Source organism: Ochotona princeps, chromosome 8, assembly GCF_030435755.1.
Source record: "Ochotona princeps isolate mOchPri1 chromosome 8, mOchPri1.hap1, whole genome shotgun sequence".
In the NCBI taxonomy this organism is placed as follows: Eukaryota; Metazoa; Chordata; class Mammalia; order Lagomorpha; family Ochotonidae; genus Ochotona; species Ochotona princeps.
Genome location: NC_080839.1, coordinates 10197738 through 10217249, shown reverse-complemented (window position 1 = coordinate 10217249; position 19512 = coordinate 10197738). Strand labels below are relative to the sequence as shown.

Sequence of the window (19512 nt, the reverse complement as noted above, 5' to 3'; positions counted from 1 at the left end):
CACGTTGGCGTAGTGGCTAAAGTCCTCGCCTTTAATGCACCGGGATCTCATATGGGCGCCGGTTCTAATCCCAGCACCCCGCTTCCCATTCAGCTCCCTGCTTGTGACCTGGGAAAGCAGTCAAAGAGGGCCCAAAGCCTTGGGACCCTGCACCTGCGTAGGAGACCTGGAAGAAACTCCTGCCTTCGGATTGGCTCAGCTCCTGCTGTTGCGGCCGCTTGGGGAGTATACCATCGAACAGAAGGTCTTCCTCTCTGTCTCTTCTCCTCTCTGTATATCTGACACTGCAATAAAAATAAATAAATCTTAAAAAAAAATAAGGGAAGCAGAGCCCAGTTTTGCAATGTTAGAGCTGCCAGGGTGCTCGCTTGCTCTCTCTCTTGCGCGCGCGCTCTCTCTCTCTCTCTCTCTCTCTCTTGCGCGCGCGCGCGCTTTGTAATGAAGATCACTTCCTGACTAGCAGTGAATTAGGAAACTGGCCTCCAATTCCGACCAGATCTATCTGTATTTGTTACAACAAAGCCCAGCTGATGGTGTGTTGAAGGTGGCATGACACTGCAGGCAGGTGGTTTCACATACAAACACACATCACTCAATGTGCTGAGATGATGCGATTGCACGGGAAACACCGCTCTGGCCGCATCACCCCGATTCTCAAAGAGGAACCCCGATATACAATCCTGACAGATATGTAAAAGAAGCAAGCTAAGCGAAGGAGGGACGCTACAAGTGGGTCAGAGATGGTATCTGGTTGGTTAGTCTTTGCAGCTCCCACTCCCTGCAGGCAGCCAGTTCCTGCGCACCCACAGGGTCTTCCTCGCGGTCAGGACACGAATGATGGACCCCACTCGGCCTGCTGCCTGGGCCTTCTTGTGCCACTGCAGCAGGACCGTGCTGTTGTTGTCGAGGGGCTCTCGAAGCCGTGGTAAATGTACTTCATCAGAAGGTCCATGCTGCTGCCTGCCGGGTCCGTCACGGCCTGACTCTTGGTGTTGATGGTGGGGGGCTCTTGAGCACAGCCTGCAGTGCGGCTGTCATGTTCCTTTGCCACAGGCTCTGGTCCACTTTGCCCTCGTTGGGCCCCATCTGGCCTTCGCTGCAGTCCTCCTCGCCCACGAACTTGTTCTCGTCGTACTCATCCATGTCCACCTTGTGGAAGCGCGCCCACTACACCTTATTCTTTGCTATCTCTGTGGCTTCCGAGCGCCCCACTGCCCCAGGATAACTTTAACACTTTCCCAAAAATAGTAAGTATGTCATTCTTCGACCCTTCAGAAAGTCAACAGCAAAGTAACAGTCCCCCCTGAGCTGTGGCTGATCAGTATGCCTTTGTTTTGATTGGACCAGTCCCACCTCTTAGTAGCCATTGCTTTGAAGGTGATTTGTCTTTATACTACCATTAAATCCATGTCTTCCCTCCCATTACAATTTTTCCAAGAAATGATTCAGGACCTTGATCCTCACCTCGATACATCATCATCAAGCTTACTTCAGTTGAACAAAGAAAAGATTATAAAACAGGTACGCAAGAAGGATGAGATAACTTATAGGAGAACATCAATCAGACTAACTGATGACTTCTCAGAAGAGACACTTCGGGCCAAAAGAGAAGGGAGTGACATATTCTAGATCCTAAAACAAACAAAGCATTGTCACTTCAGAATAACATATCCAGCAAAGCTTTTTAAAAAAGGGGGGGGGGACAATTAACTAAATTTATTTAAACATTTATTTATCTGAAAGTCAGAATGAGAGAGCGAGCAAAAGAGAGAGATCTCCAACCTGCTGATTCACTCCCCAAGGTAATCCCCAGCACTGGACAAGGCTGGAAACCTACTATGTCACAACTCTATCCCCCTCCTCTCCCTTTTCACCCTCATACAACTGGATTTATTTTAAAAGTACAATAAAATATCTGCACATGCTATGGGCAAAATGGTTTTAAAGCATGAGATTGCCTACAAACTTGAGAAACAAACCTAATATTTTATTGCCAAACATACTATTATAAAAATCTGTGCTGTAGGCTCTAGTGTTGTGGCTCAGCTGTCCTCTGTCTATAACACTGACCCCAGGTTCTGTCCCAGTTATTCTACTTCTAATCACGTTCCCTGCTAGTACTCCTGGAGAAGCAATGAAATATGGCCCAAGTGTTTGGGTTCCTGCTACCAAAGTGGGGAATCCAGATGAAGCTCTGGGCTCCTGTATTCAACATGGTTCAGCCCTGGCTTTTGCAACCCCCTTGGAATGTATACCAGAGGACGGAAGCTCTCTCTTTTTATATAACTAATTAATTAATTTATTTTATTATTTTATGGTGCAGTTCCATAAGCTCTGGGATTTCCCCACAGATTGATTTCCCCTATATTATTACAATAGTATCATCCTTCATAAGCAGTCTTAAGTCCATAATTGTAGGCATGGACAATGGCAGAGAGTCCAATATCCTATTGTCAAGATATATTTAGCAGTTTCATTGAAAGTCTGTCTTTATTTGGGAGTAGAGATGCATACTGCATTGTATCTTCACATCTGGATAATCTCTATTGTGTAACAGAGAAAAGCCATAAACAAAACAAGAAGAAAAATAGAATATTTACAACAACATAAAGTTAATATGCTACTGAATGGCCAACATATCACTGAAGAAATGGAAAACAAAGTCCAAAATCTTCTTAAAGAGAAATATGCTACTGTATGATCTATGTATCACTGAAGAAGTTAATGAGAAAAAAAACTTTTTTGAAGAAATGAAAATAAAAATATCAAAACCCATGAGATGCAGCAAAGACAGTATTGAGAATGACATTTATAACAGGTGCTTACAAAAAATTAAAATATCTCAAATAAATGATCTTACTGCAACAACTATATACATATATCCTCATAAGGAAACACTATAAGAACACTAGAGTGGGCCCAGCGGCGTGGCCTAGCGGCTAAAAGTCCTCGCCTTGAAAGCCCTGGGATCCCATATGGACGCTGGTTCTAATCCTGGCAGCTCCACTTCCCATCCAGCTCCCTGCTTATGGCCTGGAAAAGCAGTCGAGTACGGCCCAATGCATTGGGACCCTGCACCCGCGTGGGAGACCTGGAAGAAGTTCCAGGTTCCCAGCTTCGGATCGGCGCGCATCAGCCCGTTGCGGCTCACTTGGGGAGTGAATCATCGGATGGAAGATCTTCCTCTCTGTCTCTCCTCTTCTGTGTATATCAGGCTGTAATAAAATGAATAAATCTTAAAAAAAAAAAAAAAGAACACTAGAGTATTGGGAAACAAAGAGGTGCTGCAGTACACATATCTACTCCTGAACAATGAAACTGTTAACATACCCTGACAAGACACTAGATTCTCTACCATACACCTGCAATGTCATGACAGAATGACTAGAACTGTGGCTGCAGCTATAAGACTATACTACTGTAAAATACAGCGGCATATGCAAGGGAGAAGAAAGGGGGACAGGAAAGGGAGGGCTAGGGTGGGGAGCTCTATATCTACTAAAACAGTATAATGGAAAACTAAAAAAAAATTAACAAATAAATCCAATCAGTGATTCTATTATTTTTCCTCTCAAATTTTACCACAAATATGATATTCGTTTTTGCTTCAATTTTAGAATTTCTGTTGTCTGATAAGATGCTCCTCTCAACCTGAAGTCTTCCTAGTCCCTCAGTGCCTCAAACTTGATCCCGTTTAGACACACTGTAACACATTAGAACATATCTATCTTGGTGCAAAACAACAGTTATGAACTCCATACAGTTTTTTTCCATGACCTTTTGAATATCCCTTGAGTAGTGAAATTCAGAATACTCTTAATACTGTGATTAGGATGTATAAATTACTTTTAACTTTTATATGAGTTAATACAGAAAACTACATAATGCATGGTAGAATGTATCACTGTGCCTATTATAATGATAATGGATATACAAAATAAAAAGAAGTAAATTATGACATCAAAACAGAAAAGATGGGGGAAGATTAAAAGCACAGAGTTATTTAATGAGCTCTGAATTATCAGTTAAAATAGACTCATAATTGTAAGAAGCTAGAAGCATCATGATAAAGTAAAACTTATAATACATGTACAAAAAAATGACATCATAGCCTATTAGAACATCAATTACACAAAGTAAGACAACAAGAGAGAAAAAAAGCAACTAAGGTGCTCCAAACTAACAGAAAATAATGTTTAATGATAATGATAAATTATATAGATCTTCCAATTAAAAGAAAGTGGCTAAATGGATAAAACTACAACTACAACAATAAACACACAGCCTAGATATATTATTTGTTGCCTACACCAGACTCACTTTACCTGTAAAACATATAGAGACTGAAAAGTGAAGGGATAGAAAAAAATTAGATCCAAATTAAAACCAAAGAGAACATGGGAAAGCTATATGTGTATCAAAATGGGTCTTACGTAAAAACAAGTAAAATAAGACAAAAGGCATTATTTAATAATAAAGGAGTCAGTTTATCAACAGGATACAATTAGTGTAACTAAGCATGCACCCAACAACAAAGCACCTAACTACATCAAGCAAATATTACTAGATATGAAGGAAGAGACAGAAACAATATATACATAGGAGACTTCAAGCCCCACTTTCAACAATAAACAGATTATTCAGGCAGAAAATGAATTTTAAAGATTTATGGACCTAAAAACCACATTCAGAGCATTTCATCCACAGCAGCATCAGAATACACATTTTTCTCAAGGACACCAGAGCAATCCACAAGGACCGATCACAGGTTAAATCGCAAATCAGATCTCAGTTGGTTTTAAAAGACTGCAATCATGTGATGTTTTCTGACCACGACAGTGTACAACTAGAAATAACTATCAGGTGGAAAACTGGAAAACTCACGAATATGTGAAAATCAAACATCTCGCTCTGGAACAACCGAGAGCCAAAGGAGGAGCCAAAAGGAAAATTTAAGAATAGCTTGAAACAAACAAAAATAGAAACATGTCAAATTTATGGGATTCAAGAAAAGCAGTTGCAAGACAGAAATATCCACTGTCAACAACTACCTTTAAACATTAAAAAAAACCCTACAGATATACCTCAAACTAAGCTCAAAGTTAGTACATGAAGAGAAATAACAAAGATAAGAGCAGAAATAAATATCATATACCATAAGCTCGTAGATAAAACTGTCAATGGTGAAAAACAAGACAAAGATACCCACTTTGCTACTTCTGATCCATTTAATACTGGTAGTCTTAGCCAGAAAAATTGTGCAAGAAACACACACAAAAAAATAAAATTAAATAACAAAGGAAAAAATAACAGTCTCTGAATATGATATGACCTTATAGGTGAAAGATCTACATTTTGAAAACTATAAAACATGGAATAAAGAAACTTTATCTTTTCTAAGAACGAAAGAAATATCTCCTATGTTTATGGATCAGAATAATCAATAAGGGTTATGTCAAAATTATCCAAAGCAATGTACAAATTCAATGCATTCCCTATCAAAACCACAACTGTAATTTCCACAGAAATTCTAAAATTCATGAAATTACAGAAGAATCTATGAACCTAAAGCATTTCTGAACATTTCATGATTTCAAATTATTACAAATAATAATCAAAACTGCCTGGCACTGGGGTTAAAAAAACACAAAGAAACACTTGGAATGGAACAAGTACAAAATAAACTAAAATTTATACAGTCAACTATTCTTTGACAGACATCAATTTTGCAGTATAAAGGAAGGGCAGTTTCCCATAAATGCTGCTGAGAAAGCTAAACATCGTATTAAAAAAAGAAAGAAAGAAAGAAACTGGATCTTTAACTTACATCATACAAAAAGTCAACTCAAAATGAATATAAAATTAAACACAAGCCTTGAAACTGTTAAATTCCTAAAAGAAGGGGTCTGGCACAATAGCCTAGTGGCTAAATCCTCCCCTTGCATCCACTGGGATCCCACATGCACACAAGTTTGTCTCTTAGCTGATCCACTTCCCAACCAGCCTCCCTGCTTGTGGCCTGGGAAAGCAGTAAAGGATGACCCAAAATCTTGGGACCCAAGTGGGAGACCCAGAAGAAGCTCTCGGCTCCTGGCTTCAGCTTGGCTCAACTCCAGTTGTTGTGGCCACTTGGGGAGAGAATCAGTGGACAGAAAATCTTCCTCTCTGTCTCTCTTCCTCTCTTTCCAAAAAAAAGGAAAAAAAAGTGGGAAAGTTCTATGACACTGGTCTTGGTAATGACTTTTTTTTACTTTTATTATTTTTATATTAATTAATTTATTTTATGATACAGTTACAAAGGCTTTGGGACAGTAATTTTTTGAGATATGACATGAAAAACCCTGGCAACAACAGCAAGAACAGGAGTGGGTGCAGTCATGCAATGGTTAGACCACTGCTTGGTATGCAAGCATCCTTAACAAGAATGTCTGACTACAAAATTTCCCCTGTATCTCCAATCCAGCTTCCTGCTAATAAGCAACCTGGGACAACAAGTGACAGCTCACGTGTTCAGGCACTCTGCCACCCACGTGGGAGAGCTGGATGGAGTCCCAGCCTCCTGATTTTAGCCTGGTGCAGCCCTTCCTGTTGGGGAGCAAACCAGCAAATGTAAGAGTTCATTCTCTTTCATTCTCTTTCCCTCTCTCCCACACACTGTTTCTCATTCCCCTCCCAACTATCAATTCTCACTGTCACTCTCACTATGGCTTTCAAATAAATAAAATCAAACATCTTTAAAAAGGAAATTGGCACTACATAAAAAGTTTTTGGAGGGCCCGGCAGCGTGGCCTAGTGGCTAAAGTCCTCGCCTTGAACGTGCCGGGATCCCATATGGGCACCGGTTCTAATCCCAGCAGCTCCACTTCCCATCCAGCTCCCTGCTTGTGGCCTGGGAAAGCAGTCGAGGACGGCCCAATGCATTGGGACCCTGCACCCGTGTGGGAGACCTGGAAGAGGCTCCTGGTTCCCAGCATCGGATCGGCACGCACTGGCCCGTTGTGGCTCACTTGGGGAGTGAAACACTGGATGGAAGATCTTCCTCTCTGTCTCTCCTCTCTGTATATCTGACTTTGTAATAAAATAAATAAACCTTTAAAAAAAAGTTTTTGCAAAACCAGGGAAATAATAAAAAGAAAAGGCAATCCATGAATTGGGAAAAATATTTTCAAATTGAATATCTGATAAGAAATTAATATCCAAGTTATATGAAAAATTATACAAGTTGATAGCAAACACACACACACACACACATACCCCAAATATCCCAGTAGTTAAGAAATGTGCAAAGGGCCTAAACACACATTTTTTTTCTATGAAGATATTCTCATGGCATATATATATATATATATATATATATGTGTGTGTGTGTGTATATATATATATATATATATATATATATATATATATATATATATATAATATGTGCAATACTAACTACCAGGGAAAGGTCCTCATATTTGTCCTTTTATTGAAAGGACACTACACAAGAAACGTTGATGAGGACATGGAAACAAGGAAACCGGTATAGCACTGCTAGTAGGAATATAAATCCTTATAGCTGCTATAGAAAACAATATGCAGGCTCCTCAAAAAATTAAAAATAAAACTACTATGTTGTCTATCCAACTTACTTCAGGGTATAAATATCAGTCAATCAACAAATTTACCATATCAAACCCCCATTTAATTGCAGTTTTATTCACAGCAGCCAAACAGGGAAACAACCTGAATGCCTGCCAACAAATGAATTATTCACAAGGAATCTTCAAAAAGTTCATGAAGGGTTAGGTGTTAAGCCTAGTAGTTAACATACCTGCATTCCACATTGGAATGCCTGGGTTCTATACCTAATTCCACTTCTAATTTCAGCTTCCTGCCGGTGTACACCCTGGGATGTAGTACGTGACAGTTCAAGCAGTTGGGAAACCCACTGGGTTGAATCCCCAGCTACTGGCTTCAACAAGACCCAGTCCTTGCTACTAAAGGCAGGATTGCTTTCTCTGTCTTTCAAATAATTACATAAATATTTGAATTTTCTTGTAAAAAGAAATTGTTAAGAAGACAAAACAGCAAGTCATAGATTGGGAGAAAATAACTGCAAAACATAAATCTGACAAAAGCCTTATCTACAAAATATAAAAAGAACTTCCACAAATTAGCAACTCAATAAAATCATACAAAACACTGAGAAACACGTAACTAAAGGGGATATATGGATGGCAAATTAGAAAATGAACAGTTGTTCAAAATTACCAGTCATTAGGGAAAGGCAACTTAGAACTAAAATATATGCTTATGAGAATAGCTATCCTATTGTAATAATATGGGGGAAAACAGTGGGTTGGTGGAGAATGGGGAGACAGGATAGGAAGGTGGAGGGGGGAAATCCCTACACCTACAAAACCACGTCATGGAAAATAACAATAACAATAAAAATACAAAATAAAGGAAATGGCAAAAATTTTAAAAAGCATTATCTAATAAGCATTGGCAATTAAAACTACTTAACATTTCATACACTGCTACTGCAAATTTAAGATAATAGTGTACAGACACTTTTGAAAGAGGTTTAATGGTTTTGTTTCTGCAAAAGTGAAATAGATTTATCCGCCATATTACTGAGTCACTGTACTCCCAGGAATTAATCTAAGAGAAACAAAAGTATATTTACACATAAAGATTTACATATGAATGTTCTTAGCAGATTTATTTGTTATGAGAAACAACCCAAAAGTCCATGAATATGTGCAAATAATAGAATACTAATCAGTAATCAAAACAATGAAATATAATCATAACAACATGAGTAAGTCTAAGTGTAATTATTCTGGGAGAACCCAAAAAAACAGCAAAAGAACATACATCATTTGGTTTCATTTACTTAACATTTAAAAATCCAAACAAATCTCTGATGGAAGAAAAATTAATCCCTATCTGGCAGTTCCAGGCATTGCGAGATAGGATAGGGAGAGAATAGAGGAGCATAAGGACACTTTTGAAAGTAGACAATACCGGTCACTGAGCTAGCTGATGGTTTTATAGTTGCATACTTCAGTCAAATCTTACTAACTGAAAATATTAAATATGCCTAGTTTACTGCAGGAATAAAACAAATTACAAGGCAAATTATACCAGGAACCTTTAATCACTATGCATCTGTTAAAAACTTTTAAAGACTACTAAAATGAATACAAAGAAACTGTGATGACATGAAGAAATATTTACAGTAAATAATTATATGAAATTGACCAAGTATAAAACTATGTAAGGTTGGTCTCAATTGAACAGGAAGCTTATATAACATACAAAGACACATACATTTCTGATTAAAACCAGATCTGTATTAATAACATTTTTCCTCAGATTATAGGATCAAGAGTAATTTAAATTCTCTTCCTACAGTTCTCTATTTGCTAGATTTTCTTTGTTGTTGTCATCCTGTTTTTTTTTTTAATTTTATTTTAAATTCATTAATTACATTGTATTATGTGACACAGTTTCATAGGTACTGGGATTCTCCCCACCCCTCCCCAAACCCTCCCACCATGGTGGATTCCTCCACCTTGTTGCATAACCACAGTTCAAGTTCAGTTGAGATTCCCCCATTGCAAGCGTATACCAAACATAGAGTCCAGCATCTTATTGTCTAGTCAAGTTCAACGGCTTCTTAGGTATACCCTCTCTGGTCTGAAGACAGAGCCAGCAGAGTATCATCCCGATCAATTAAAAGCTCCAACATACCATCAGCAAAAATTTACATCATTATGGAATTAATTGACATAGTAATGAGTAACCAATATGGTAAAAGTAAATGCGATTTCTTATCCACCTTCTGTGACCACCTCATTGACATTTCAATTTTGGTTTATACACAACATATAACATTTATAACATAACTTGTTATACATAACATCATATCAAATTAAGGCAAACATGTGGTATTTAACCTTTTGGGATTGGCTCATTTCCCTTAGCATTATGGTTTCCAGTTTGGCCCATTTGGCCACAAAGAATATATACATTCAACGCAATCCCAATCAAATTGCCCAAAACATTCTTCACAGATCTGGAAACAATGATTCAAAGGTTCATCTGGAAACACAAAAAACCACGAATAGCTAGAACCATTCTCAAGAACAGGAAGTTAGCAGGGGGAATCACAGTCCCAGACCTCTGGACATACTATAGGGCAGTGGTTATAAAAACAGCCTGGTACTGGCAAAAAAATAGAGAAGAAGATCAATGGAGCAGAATAGAAACACCAGATGGGAACCCACACAGATACAGCCAAGTAATCTTTGACAAAAAGACAAACGACAACCCAGGCAAATGGGAAGGTCTGTTCAATAAATGCTGTTGGGACAACTGGTTAATAGCCTGCAGAAACAAAAAGATAGACCCACATCTCTCACCATATACTAAGATCAAATCCAAATGGATAAAAGATTTAAATCTACATCCAGAAACCTTCAAACTTTTGGAAGAAAATGTTGGAAACACACTGGAACACTTAGGGGTAGGCCCTCACTTCCTAAAAAAGACTCCAAATGCAGTAGAAATCAAGACCAAAATAAACAAGTGGGACCTCATCAAACTAAGAAGCTTCTGTACAGCTAGAGAAACAATCAACAAAGTAAAAAGGCAACCCACAGAATGGGAGAAGATCTTCGCACACGACTTAGGTGATAGAGGGCTGATCTCCAGAATATACAAAGAGCTACAAAACAACCAAAATGTCAAAACAAACAAGCCACTCAAGAAATGGGCACGGGAAATGGGCAAACACTTCACAAAGGAACAAACCCAAATGGCAAATAAACATATGAAAAAATGCTCAAGTTCCCTGGCAATAAGGGAAATCCAAATTAAAACATCAATGAGGTACCACCTAACGCCAGTAAGACTGGCCCACATGAATAAAAGCACCAACAACACTTGTTGGCGAGGTTGCGGGGAAAAGGGAACCCTACTCCACTGCTGGTGGGGCTGCAGGCTGGTACAGCCTCTATGGAAATCAGTATGGAGAACATTCAAACAACTCAAATTCAACATACCGTATGACCCAGCAATAGCACTCCTAGGAATATATCCAGAACACTTGTTTTATGAGAAACCAACATGCACTCCTATGTTCATAGCAGCACAATCAGTAATTGCAAAAACATGGAAGCAGCCAAAATGCCCATCAACAGAGGATTGGATAAGAAAGCTATGGTTCATCTACTCCATGGAATACTACTCAGCTATTAAAAAAAACAAAATGCAGTTCTTTGTCATCCTGTTTTATTTCATTCTTTCCAGATTTACAATATTCTTATAAGCAGGAGGTATTAAAATAAGTAAAAAGAATGAGTTTTGGTGACCGGTTGTCCTGAGAACTGATTCTAATCTATATATTATGGGAAGACCAAAGAGAGACTGGAAATTTATATGTAGACCAAGTATTACCTGTAAACTTGGTAACATATTTATCAAGCTATAAACTCTCATAATTATTCACCAATGCATTGAGATTCAAACATGCCAGTCTCTAGAACTTATATTTCTCATATTAACAATTCTAGACTAAAGTTAAGAACGTAGAGGTCTTCAAAAACTTATTTCCCTACCCATATTGTTTGTAAGCTGCTGCTATTTCTTCCACTACTATATCAAGTTTGTATAAAGGGCCAAGTACGCTACTTGGTATTCAACTAACAGAAGTTCCATCACATGTCCTTTTTCTCTAAGACTTTTCATTACATGCTGAAGTGTCCTTGTTCTCAGCTACTGTTAAGCATGTGCTTTTTGACTTTGTTCATACCCCAAAACAGAATTTAAAGTTATAAAAGTAAATTAAAGAACCAAATACCAATGTCAAATACCAGAGGCTTTTATTCCAGTTCAGCAGTAAAGCTTTTGCAAATGTAAGGTTAAAATGACTGTATGTGTGATTTTAGTTAAAGTGTGGCACTGCCAGACTGTGACTTCTTAGAGAAACTGTTCAATGCGTCCTGAGGGTTTTACAACTTCAAAATAAACTTATCAGAAATTAAAGTCAACAATAATAATTCTTGTTATAAAATATACAACAGAAAACAGAGCTATCAGTTATATGATGAACTGTTAGTTGCTAGACATCATTTAGTTTACCTCAAAGAGTTATTCTCTGCTTTTTGTCTGCCAAGTTCACTTTCAGTATCCATTGCCTTTCTTGCTAGTGATTTCATTTCTTTTTCCACAGTAGTTATGGTTTCCTTCATCAAAGTCATATTTGACATTTGCTCCATACGCTCATCATCAAGCTATATAAGTAGAATGACACGGTTACTGCCATCAGCAAAATGCCTTAGAAATCTTCCTGAAGAGAAGCTTGCACATCCCCAATGTACAACCTGGTTCACAGTAAGATCTACATGATGACATCATCCTGTACTAAATGAGAGGCTTGGTGGACAAGGCAATACACAACTGAAACAAGAACAAGCCACTTCTATAGTTTTTCTACAAAGTACATCACAGTGTATCAGTCTATATTGTTCAATCTTGTTCAACTTGACTACAGCATACAAATCCTATTTACAAAAGGATTTAATTGGTGTCCAATATTAATAAACTACACATATAAAATGGAAGTGTGAAAATAAATAATTTCTAGTATTTTCATCTCATTATGAGAAAATGCTGCAGATGAATTTATAAATACATCGTTAAATTTGGTTTAAAAAGTTAAATTCTCTTAATTCTGGTTAGCTTTAACTTTTCAAATATGTGTTCATAACATCTACAATATTTGGTTAATAAAAAGGTTAAATTTCATATTTGAATTCAGTTAAAGTGCTGCATTTTTATTTCATCCTGATTTTCTCTACCTATTTCTATTCCTTACTACTACTTTTCTATCTTGTCAAACTATTTTAAATGAAACAAGGAGATGCAAAAGTTGCTAAACTCTCTTAAAATGCAGCTGTTAAGACTTTTCTGAAAAGAATGTAATGTGCAACCTAACACATTTAAAGACAAGTCCATGCACATTTTTCAGAAAGAAACAAGTGAAGAAAGGACAATTTATATCCCATTCCCCACCGCCCATACTCCAGGACTACTTCAGGAAAATAAAGGGCCTGTGGCTCTCAAGCACTTTTTTTTCTTAACATGAAAAAATAGGAAAGGGGGAAATATGGGAAATCCCTGAGCCTATAGAATTGTACCATGAAAATTAAAAAAAAAATCTACAGTAAACAAATACCAGGAATAGAAAGAGCTGACTGTACAACTTAAAAGTCTATAAAATTGTTGTAGTTCAGTATGTCACAATTCTCTGAAAGTAAAAGTGATCTAGGTATTCTTGTCTTGATACAGTAAGAAATGAAAGAGGGGAACACATAAAAATTCTAATAAAAAAAATCAATGTTGTTTTGTGAAGAAGATATTCTACAAGGATTGTTCAAAAAAGTTCATAAAAATTAAGCCAGGAGGCATTTATCTGTATGTAAAAAACTGAAATAGCTTCTTCGTAGTGCCCCTTCATAAACTTGTTCAAGAATTTTTATACATCTAAAAATCCAAGATAATCAAATAATTGGTAAGAACCACAGAGCTAAATAATTTTTCTTGGTATAAGATAAACACAAATGTGATATCATGTCTTCAATTAAACAATTATGTACTAAGAAACAGAGATACTGTAACTTGGAAAACATAGCTATGGCCAAAGCAGCTTTTTTACATTGTGAACTGTGCACTCCAGCTCCTCTATCCTTTGTTCCAGGTGAGCCTTCTCATTGAATGCTGTCTCTTGGGCAATCTGTCACAAAACAAAACCAAAACAAGAACCTTTCAATGGCAGTGCATCTGTTTCACATATATTCATATACATAAAAGACTTTCCAACCTTTAGCCTTTCCCTCAGACTGTCTCGTTCTGTGGTCATTCTTCGTAAATCTGTGAAGGCTACATCCCTTTCCGTCTCTACTCGCCGGAGAATAGCATGTGCTGTTGTTGATTTAGGAGACTTACAGCTTTTCATCATTTCTCGTCGAAGTCGGGCAATTTCTTCCTGTGCCTAATATTTATGTACATAAACAGAATTTGATTTAACAAGCTTTAAAACACACAGAGCTACTTTAAGTTTAGTCTGTTAAAATGCAAGCTTATATAAATACATATGCAGCAGGATAATGGTATAATTTTTGCTTTAAAATGTATATAAATAAAATAAAAATATTTAAATAAAATACATTTTATAATATCTTGGCCAAAATTTTGAAATAAATTTAATTTGAAATCACTATACCAGAAAATGTTTACTAAGAAATTTATTACATTAATACATTTTGAAATATAAACTTGAATACAATACAATTGAGCGAGAATATTGATATAATTAACATTATCATAGTGTTTCAATACTTGTCTATAAAGATAGCAATGTCATTTACCAGTCCTGGCTATTTTCACTTGGTTAGGAAGGCCCGCTCACCCGCAGAGGTGATAACTCACTCCCTGCACATGTGTTCAGTCATTCCCAGGTATCAAATCTGCAGATTTCATATATTACCTTTCTGCTTAAGTCTCCTTATCCTCCTCCATCTCAGCCTTTCTTTCTGTATTTTTTCCCAGGCAAAGAGACAGGGAACCAGCACTGACTCAGATAAGGCTGCCGCCTGCAGGGCCAGCATCCTAAATGGGTGCCAGTTTGGGTCCTGGCTAGTCTACCTTCTTTTCTTTTTTTTTTTTTTTAAATCTTTTTTTCCCCAAGATACAGATTTTATTAAGAATCATTTATTTTTATTTGCAAGGCAGATTTTACAGAGAGAGAGAGAAAGTTTTGCACCTGCTGATTCACTCCCCAAATGGCCACAATGTCCAGAGCTGAGTCAGGAGCTCCTTTCAGGTCTCCCGCAAGAGTGCAGGGTCCCAAGGACTTGGGCCATCCTCGGCTGTTTTTCCAGGCCATAAACTGAAAGTTGGATCAGCACTGGAGCAGTCAGGACACGAACCAGGGCCCATATGGAATGCTGGCTCAAGAGGACAGAGGATTAACCTGCTCTGCCCCATGTCAGTCCCCGTGTTACAGTTTTGTAGATGAGGGATTCCTCCCTCTCCCTCTCTCTTTCCTCTCCCACCATTTCCCCCATATTATCACAGTAGCACAGACCCTTAGTAACTATCACAAGCTTAGCTTTCTATTTAAGTATATCACGGCATGGCAGGCACAGGCAAAGGTAAAAAGTCTAGTATCATACTGTAAAGGTATATTTAAATGCTTCACTGGGAGTCCTACTTTTATTCTGGATTAGAGATGTGTAATGCAATGCATTTTACTTCCTAGTATGCTAGCTTACAATAGACAGCTTGTCCATGAGAATATATGCATGTACTAGATTATCTATATTATCTATATGGAAGGTTGCCTAATATAAAAGAGAACATATAATATTGGTTCTTTTGGGACTGCCTTGTTTCACTAAGCACAATGGTCTCCATTTGGGACCATTTTATTGCAAATGGTAGGATTTCATTCATTGCATGGCTTTGTAGTATTCCATAGGGTAGATGTACTATAGTTTCTTCATCCATTCATGTGCTGATGAATGTCTTTGCTATTGTGCACTGTGCTGCTATAAACACAAGGCTGCAGATCCCAGCGCAGTAGCCTAGTGGCTAAATTTCTCACCTCACATGCGCCGGGATCCCTTATGGGTGCCAGCTCACATCCCAGATGCTCCACTTCCCATCTAGCTCCCTGCTTGTGGCCTGAAAAGGCAGTAGAGGACGGCCCAAAGCCTTGGAACCCTGCACCATGTGGCAGATCCAGAGGAAACTACTGGTTCCTGGCTTCGGATCAGCTCAGCTCCGGCCGTTGCAGCCACTTGGGGAGTGAATCAACAGATGGAGGATCTTTTTCTCTCTGTCTCGCCTTCTCTTTGTAAATCTTCCTTTCCAGTTTAATTAATTAATTAATTAAAATAAAGAAATAAATACAGGATTGCATTTAACTTTCTACTATGCAGATTTCATTTCTTTTGGATATATTCATAAGAGTGAGATAGTTGGGTTGTATAGTAGATCGATTCTCAGTTGTCTGGGAACTCTCCGTACTGACTTCCACAGCAGCTGCACTAGCACACACACCCACCAACAGTAGATCAAAGCACTCTTATTCCTCGCCAGCAGCTGTCAGTTGATTGATGAATGTCGGCCCTTCTCACTGGAGTTAAGTGGAGCCTCAGTGTGGTTGTTATTGGCATGTCCCTAATAGTAAGAGAGCCTGAGAATTTTTGCATGTGTCTGTCAGCCATTTGAATTTGTTCTTTTGAAAAATGTCTGCTCATATCCTTTGCCCATTGTTTAAAAGACTGTTTGTTTTTGTTGTTAAGTCTCTGGAGCTCTTTATATATTTTGGATATCAGACCCTTATTTGTTGTGTAGTGTGCAAAGATTTTCTTCCATTCTGTTGTTTCCATCTTCATTTTGCTGATGGTTTCCTTGGCTATACAGAGATTCTGAGCTGATGGAGACCTATTTGTTTATTGCGGCTTTTTAAAAACAGATTTATTTGTTTTTATTGCAAAGTCAGATATAGATAGAGAGAAAGAGAGACAGAGAGGAAGATCTGTCCAATGAGTTACTCCCCAAGTGACCACAACAGCCAGAGCTGCGCCAATCCAAAGCCAGAAGCCAGAAACCAAGAGCTCTTCTGGGTCTCCCATTTTTCCCAGGCCACAAGCAGGGAGCCGGACTGGAAGTAGAGCAGCCAGGACACAAACTGGCACACATATGGATCCAGCATGTGCAAGGCAAGCATTTAGCCACTGAGTCATTGCGCCAGACCCAATAAATAAATTTTTAAAAAAAGTTTTCAGACTCATGCGCAGTCCCATGAACTTTTCAATCCCTGCTTCCCTACTCTACAATAACACCTACCTTCTTAAACCCAACTATTTATTCAGATTTCCCTGCCCTTATTCTTTGCCTCCTTGCCCCTTTAAGAACAACAGAATCCTCATTCATTCTCAGGGCTCAAAACCCACATCTTAAGGCAAAAATTTCCATAGCCATCATAATTATTATTTTTTTAAAAAAGATTTTATTATTATTGGAAAGCCGGATATACAGAGAGGAGGAGAGACAGAGAGGAAGATCTTCCATCCAATGTTTCACTCCCCAAGTGAGCTGCAACGGGCCGATGCGCGCCGATCCGATGCCGGGACCAGGAACTTCTTCCAGGTCTCCCACGTGGGTGCAGGGTCCCAAGGCTTTGGGCCGTCCTCGACTGCTTTCCCAGGCCACAAGCAGGGAGCTGGATGGGAAGTGGAGCTGCCGGGATTAGAACCGGCGCCCATATGGGATCCCGGGGCTTTCAAGGCGAGGACTTTTAGCCGCTAGGCCACGCTGCCGAGCCCCGTAATTATTTTTTTAACATATATTTTTATTGCATTTCCTTTTTTTTTTTAAACTAATTACATTGCATTATGTGATACATTTTTTTATGCACTGGGATTCCCCCCCGCCCCTCCCAAAACCCTCCCACCACGGTGGATTGCTCCACCTTGTTGCATTTCCATAGTTCAAATTCAGTTGACATTCTTTCATTGGAGGTATTTACCAAGCGTAAAGTCCAGCATCTTATTGTCCTGGTAAGTTCAATGGTTTCTTGGTGAGACCGTCTCTGGTCTGAAGGTAGAGCCGGCAGAGTATCATTCCAATCAATTAAAAGTCCCAACATAATATTTCCAACCATTTACAACATTATGGCATTAATTGACATGGTATTGATTAACCAATATGTTAATAGGAAAATGCAGGTTCTCAACCACAACCTGCGACTTCTTCATAGACATTTCAATTTTGGTTTACATTCAACCGTATTCTATACACCTTAAAATGACTTAGATTGCTATTCAGCTGTCTCATGCCTATTTTAATTTTAGTCTTTAGCAGTTTAAAGCATTGAAGCATGATTTCGCTGAACCTTAGCCATCATAATTAAAACTACTCACTTCTTCTAATGCCTTAATCTTCTAAATACAGTAGCAAAAAATAAATACAATATACTTCACCTCTCTAAGTAAGCTGTTAATGCATAGAAAGGGTTTGCATTTCATTTTTTTCTATCCCTAGGATAGAAACATAATAGCTATGATTTTTTAAAATGTTTTAAAATAAATTATTTTGGTTATTTATCTAATTTAGTAACTGTTGGTTAAAGCAGCTATTTGGTGGACAATAGCCATGTCATTTTGTATCATTCTTAAAGTAGATATAAACTATAAATTGACTTTACTTACTAAAATAAAGCAAATTAAGATAGTTTTCAAAGTGATATTAGCATTTTTATAAAGATCTGTTTACTTTAAACGTATCATTACAGAGACAGGGAGATACAAGAAACAGAGAAAGATCCACTGGTTCACTCTCAAACAGTCGCAATAGTTGGGTCTGAGCTAGGCTGAAGCCAGGTTGCCATGTGGACGACAGGAACACAAGAACTTGAGCCATTTTCTGCTGCTTTCCCCGGCACACAGTAGGGAACTGGATTCAAGGTGGAGAAGTTAGGACTTCAAAAAGGCAGCTGGGACTCAAACACTTGCTCCTATGGGATGTCAGTGTCACAGGCAAGAGTTTAAACCACTGTACCACAATGTGCGCCTTGGTGTGTTTGGGATTTTTTTTTAACACTCAAACCTTTATTATTTCACCTTGAACTCACCATGCCCTATCATTCAACATTATTTCCATTCCTTATAATAAAAACGAGACTATTTTAATGAAAGAGTTTGATCTTTTGGGAGTTATGGGAATACATGTGTGTTCCCACTCATCCACTATGTTGTAAAGATATTATATGTCATCGAGAATATCTTTAAGACACAAGCAATTCCCAAATGTTAGGTAGATTAATCTGATTGGCATGTTTAAATACTCTAATGGAACTTAAATAAGAATTTCGTACCTCTAGAACTATTACTACTTACACAAGTTGTTCATTTACAAGCAAACTTACTTGGGGGTCCACTGCCATAGTAGGTTAAGCCTCCACCTGTGGGCCCACATCCCATATGGGTGCCAGTTGAGGTCCTGGCTGCTCCACTTCCTATCCAGCTCCCTGCTAATGTGCCTGGGAAAGCGCCAAAAGATGACCCGAGTCCTTGGGTTCCTGTGTCCACATGAGAGACCTGGAACAAGCTCTAAGCTCTTGGCTTCAGATAGGCCCAGCTCCAGCTGTCTCACCTTCTCTCTCTGTAACTCTGCCTTTCAAATAAAACTAAATGAATATTTTGAATAAACAGATAAGCTTACTTGTTCATAGAGAAGGAAGGTCTTGTCTCTTTCAGATGTAAGAACTTTGACGTTACCCTGAATTTCTGCCAAATGACGCTCATATTTTTCCAGCATGCATTTAAGTTCTTCACGATCCCTTGTTGTTGACTTCAAAAGTTCCACATCACAGTTTGCACCCTGAAATCATTATAAGGCATTTGAAATGTTTCTTTGACATAGGGTACTAATAAAAAGGTGCTCTAGATG

The 19512-nt window shown here is 38.3% G+C and overlaps 1 protein-coding gene and 1 pseudogene across 9 annotated transcripts in view; both read right to left on the bottom strand.

Annotated features, from left to right (window-relative positions):
- Positions 1-19512, bottom strand: part of TSGA10 (testis specific 10) — a 130010-nt gene that overhangs the window by 76247 nt on the left and 34251 nt on the right. For all 9 annotated transcript variants that reach the window (XR_009245926.1, XR_001168404.3, XM_058667539.1 and 6 more), the window contains 4 exons: positions 19285-19443; positions 13874-14044; positions 13709-13786; positions 12133-12284 (listed from right to left, as the gene is read on the bottom strand). Coding sequence is in view for 7 of the 9 variants with exons in the window: in XM_058667539.1 (XP_058523522.1) it covers positions 12133-12284; positions 13709-13786; positions 13874-14044; positions 19285-19443 (560 nt within the window). In the remaining 2 variants the exon portion in view is untranslated. The remainder of the gene's footprint in view (positions 1-12132; positions 12285-13708; positions 13787-13873; positions 14045-19284; positions 19444-19512) is intronic.
- Positions 756-1474, bottom strand: LOC118760243 (actin-related protein 2/3 complex subunit 5-like; annotated as a pseudogene).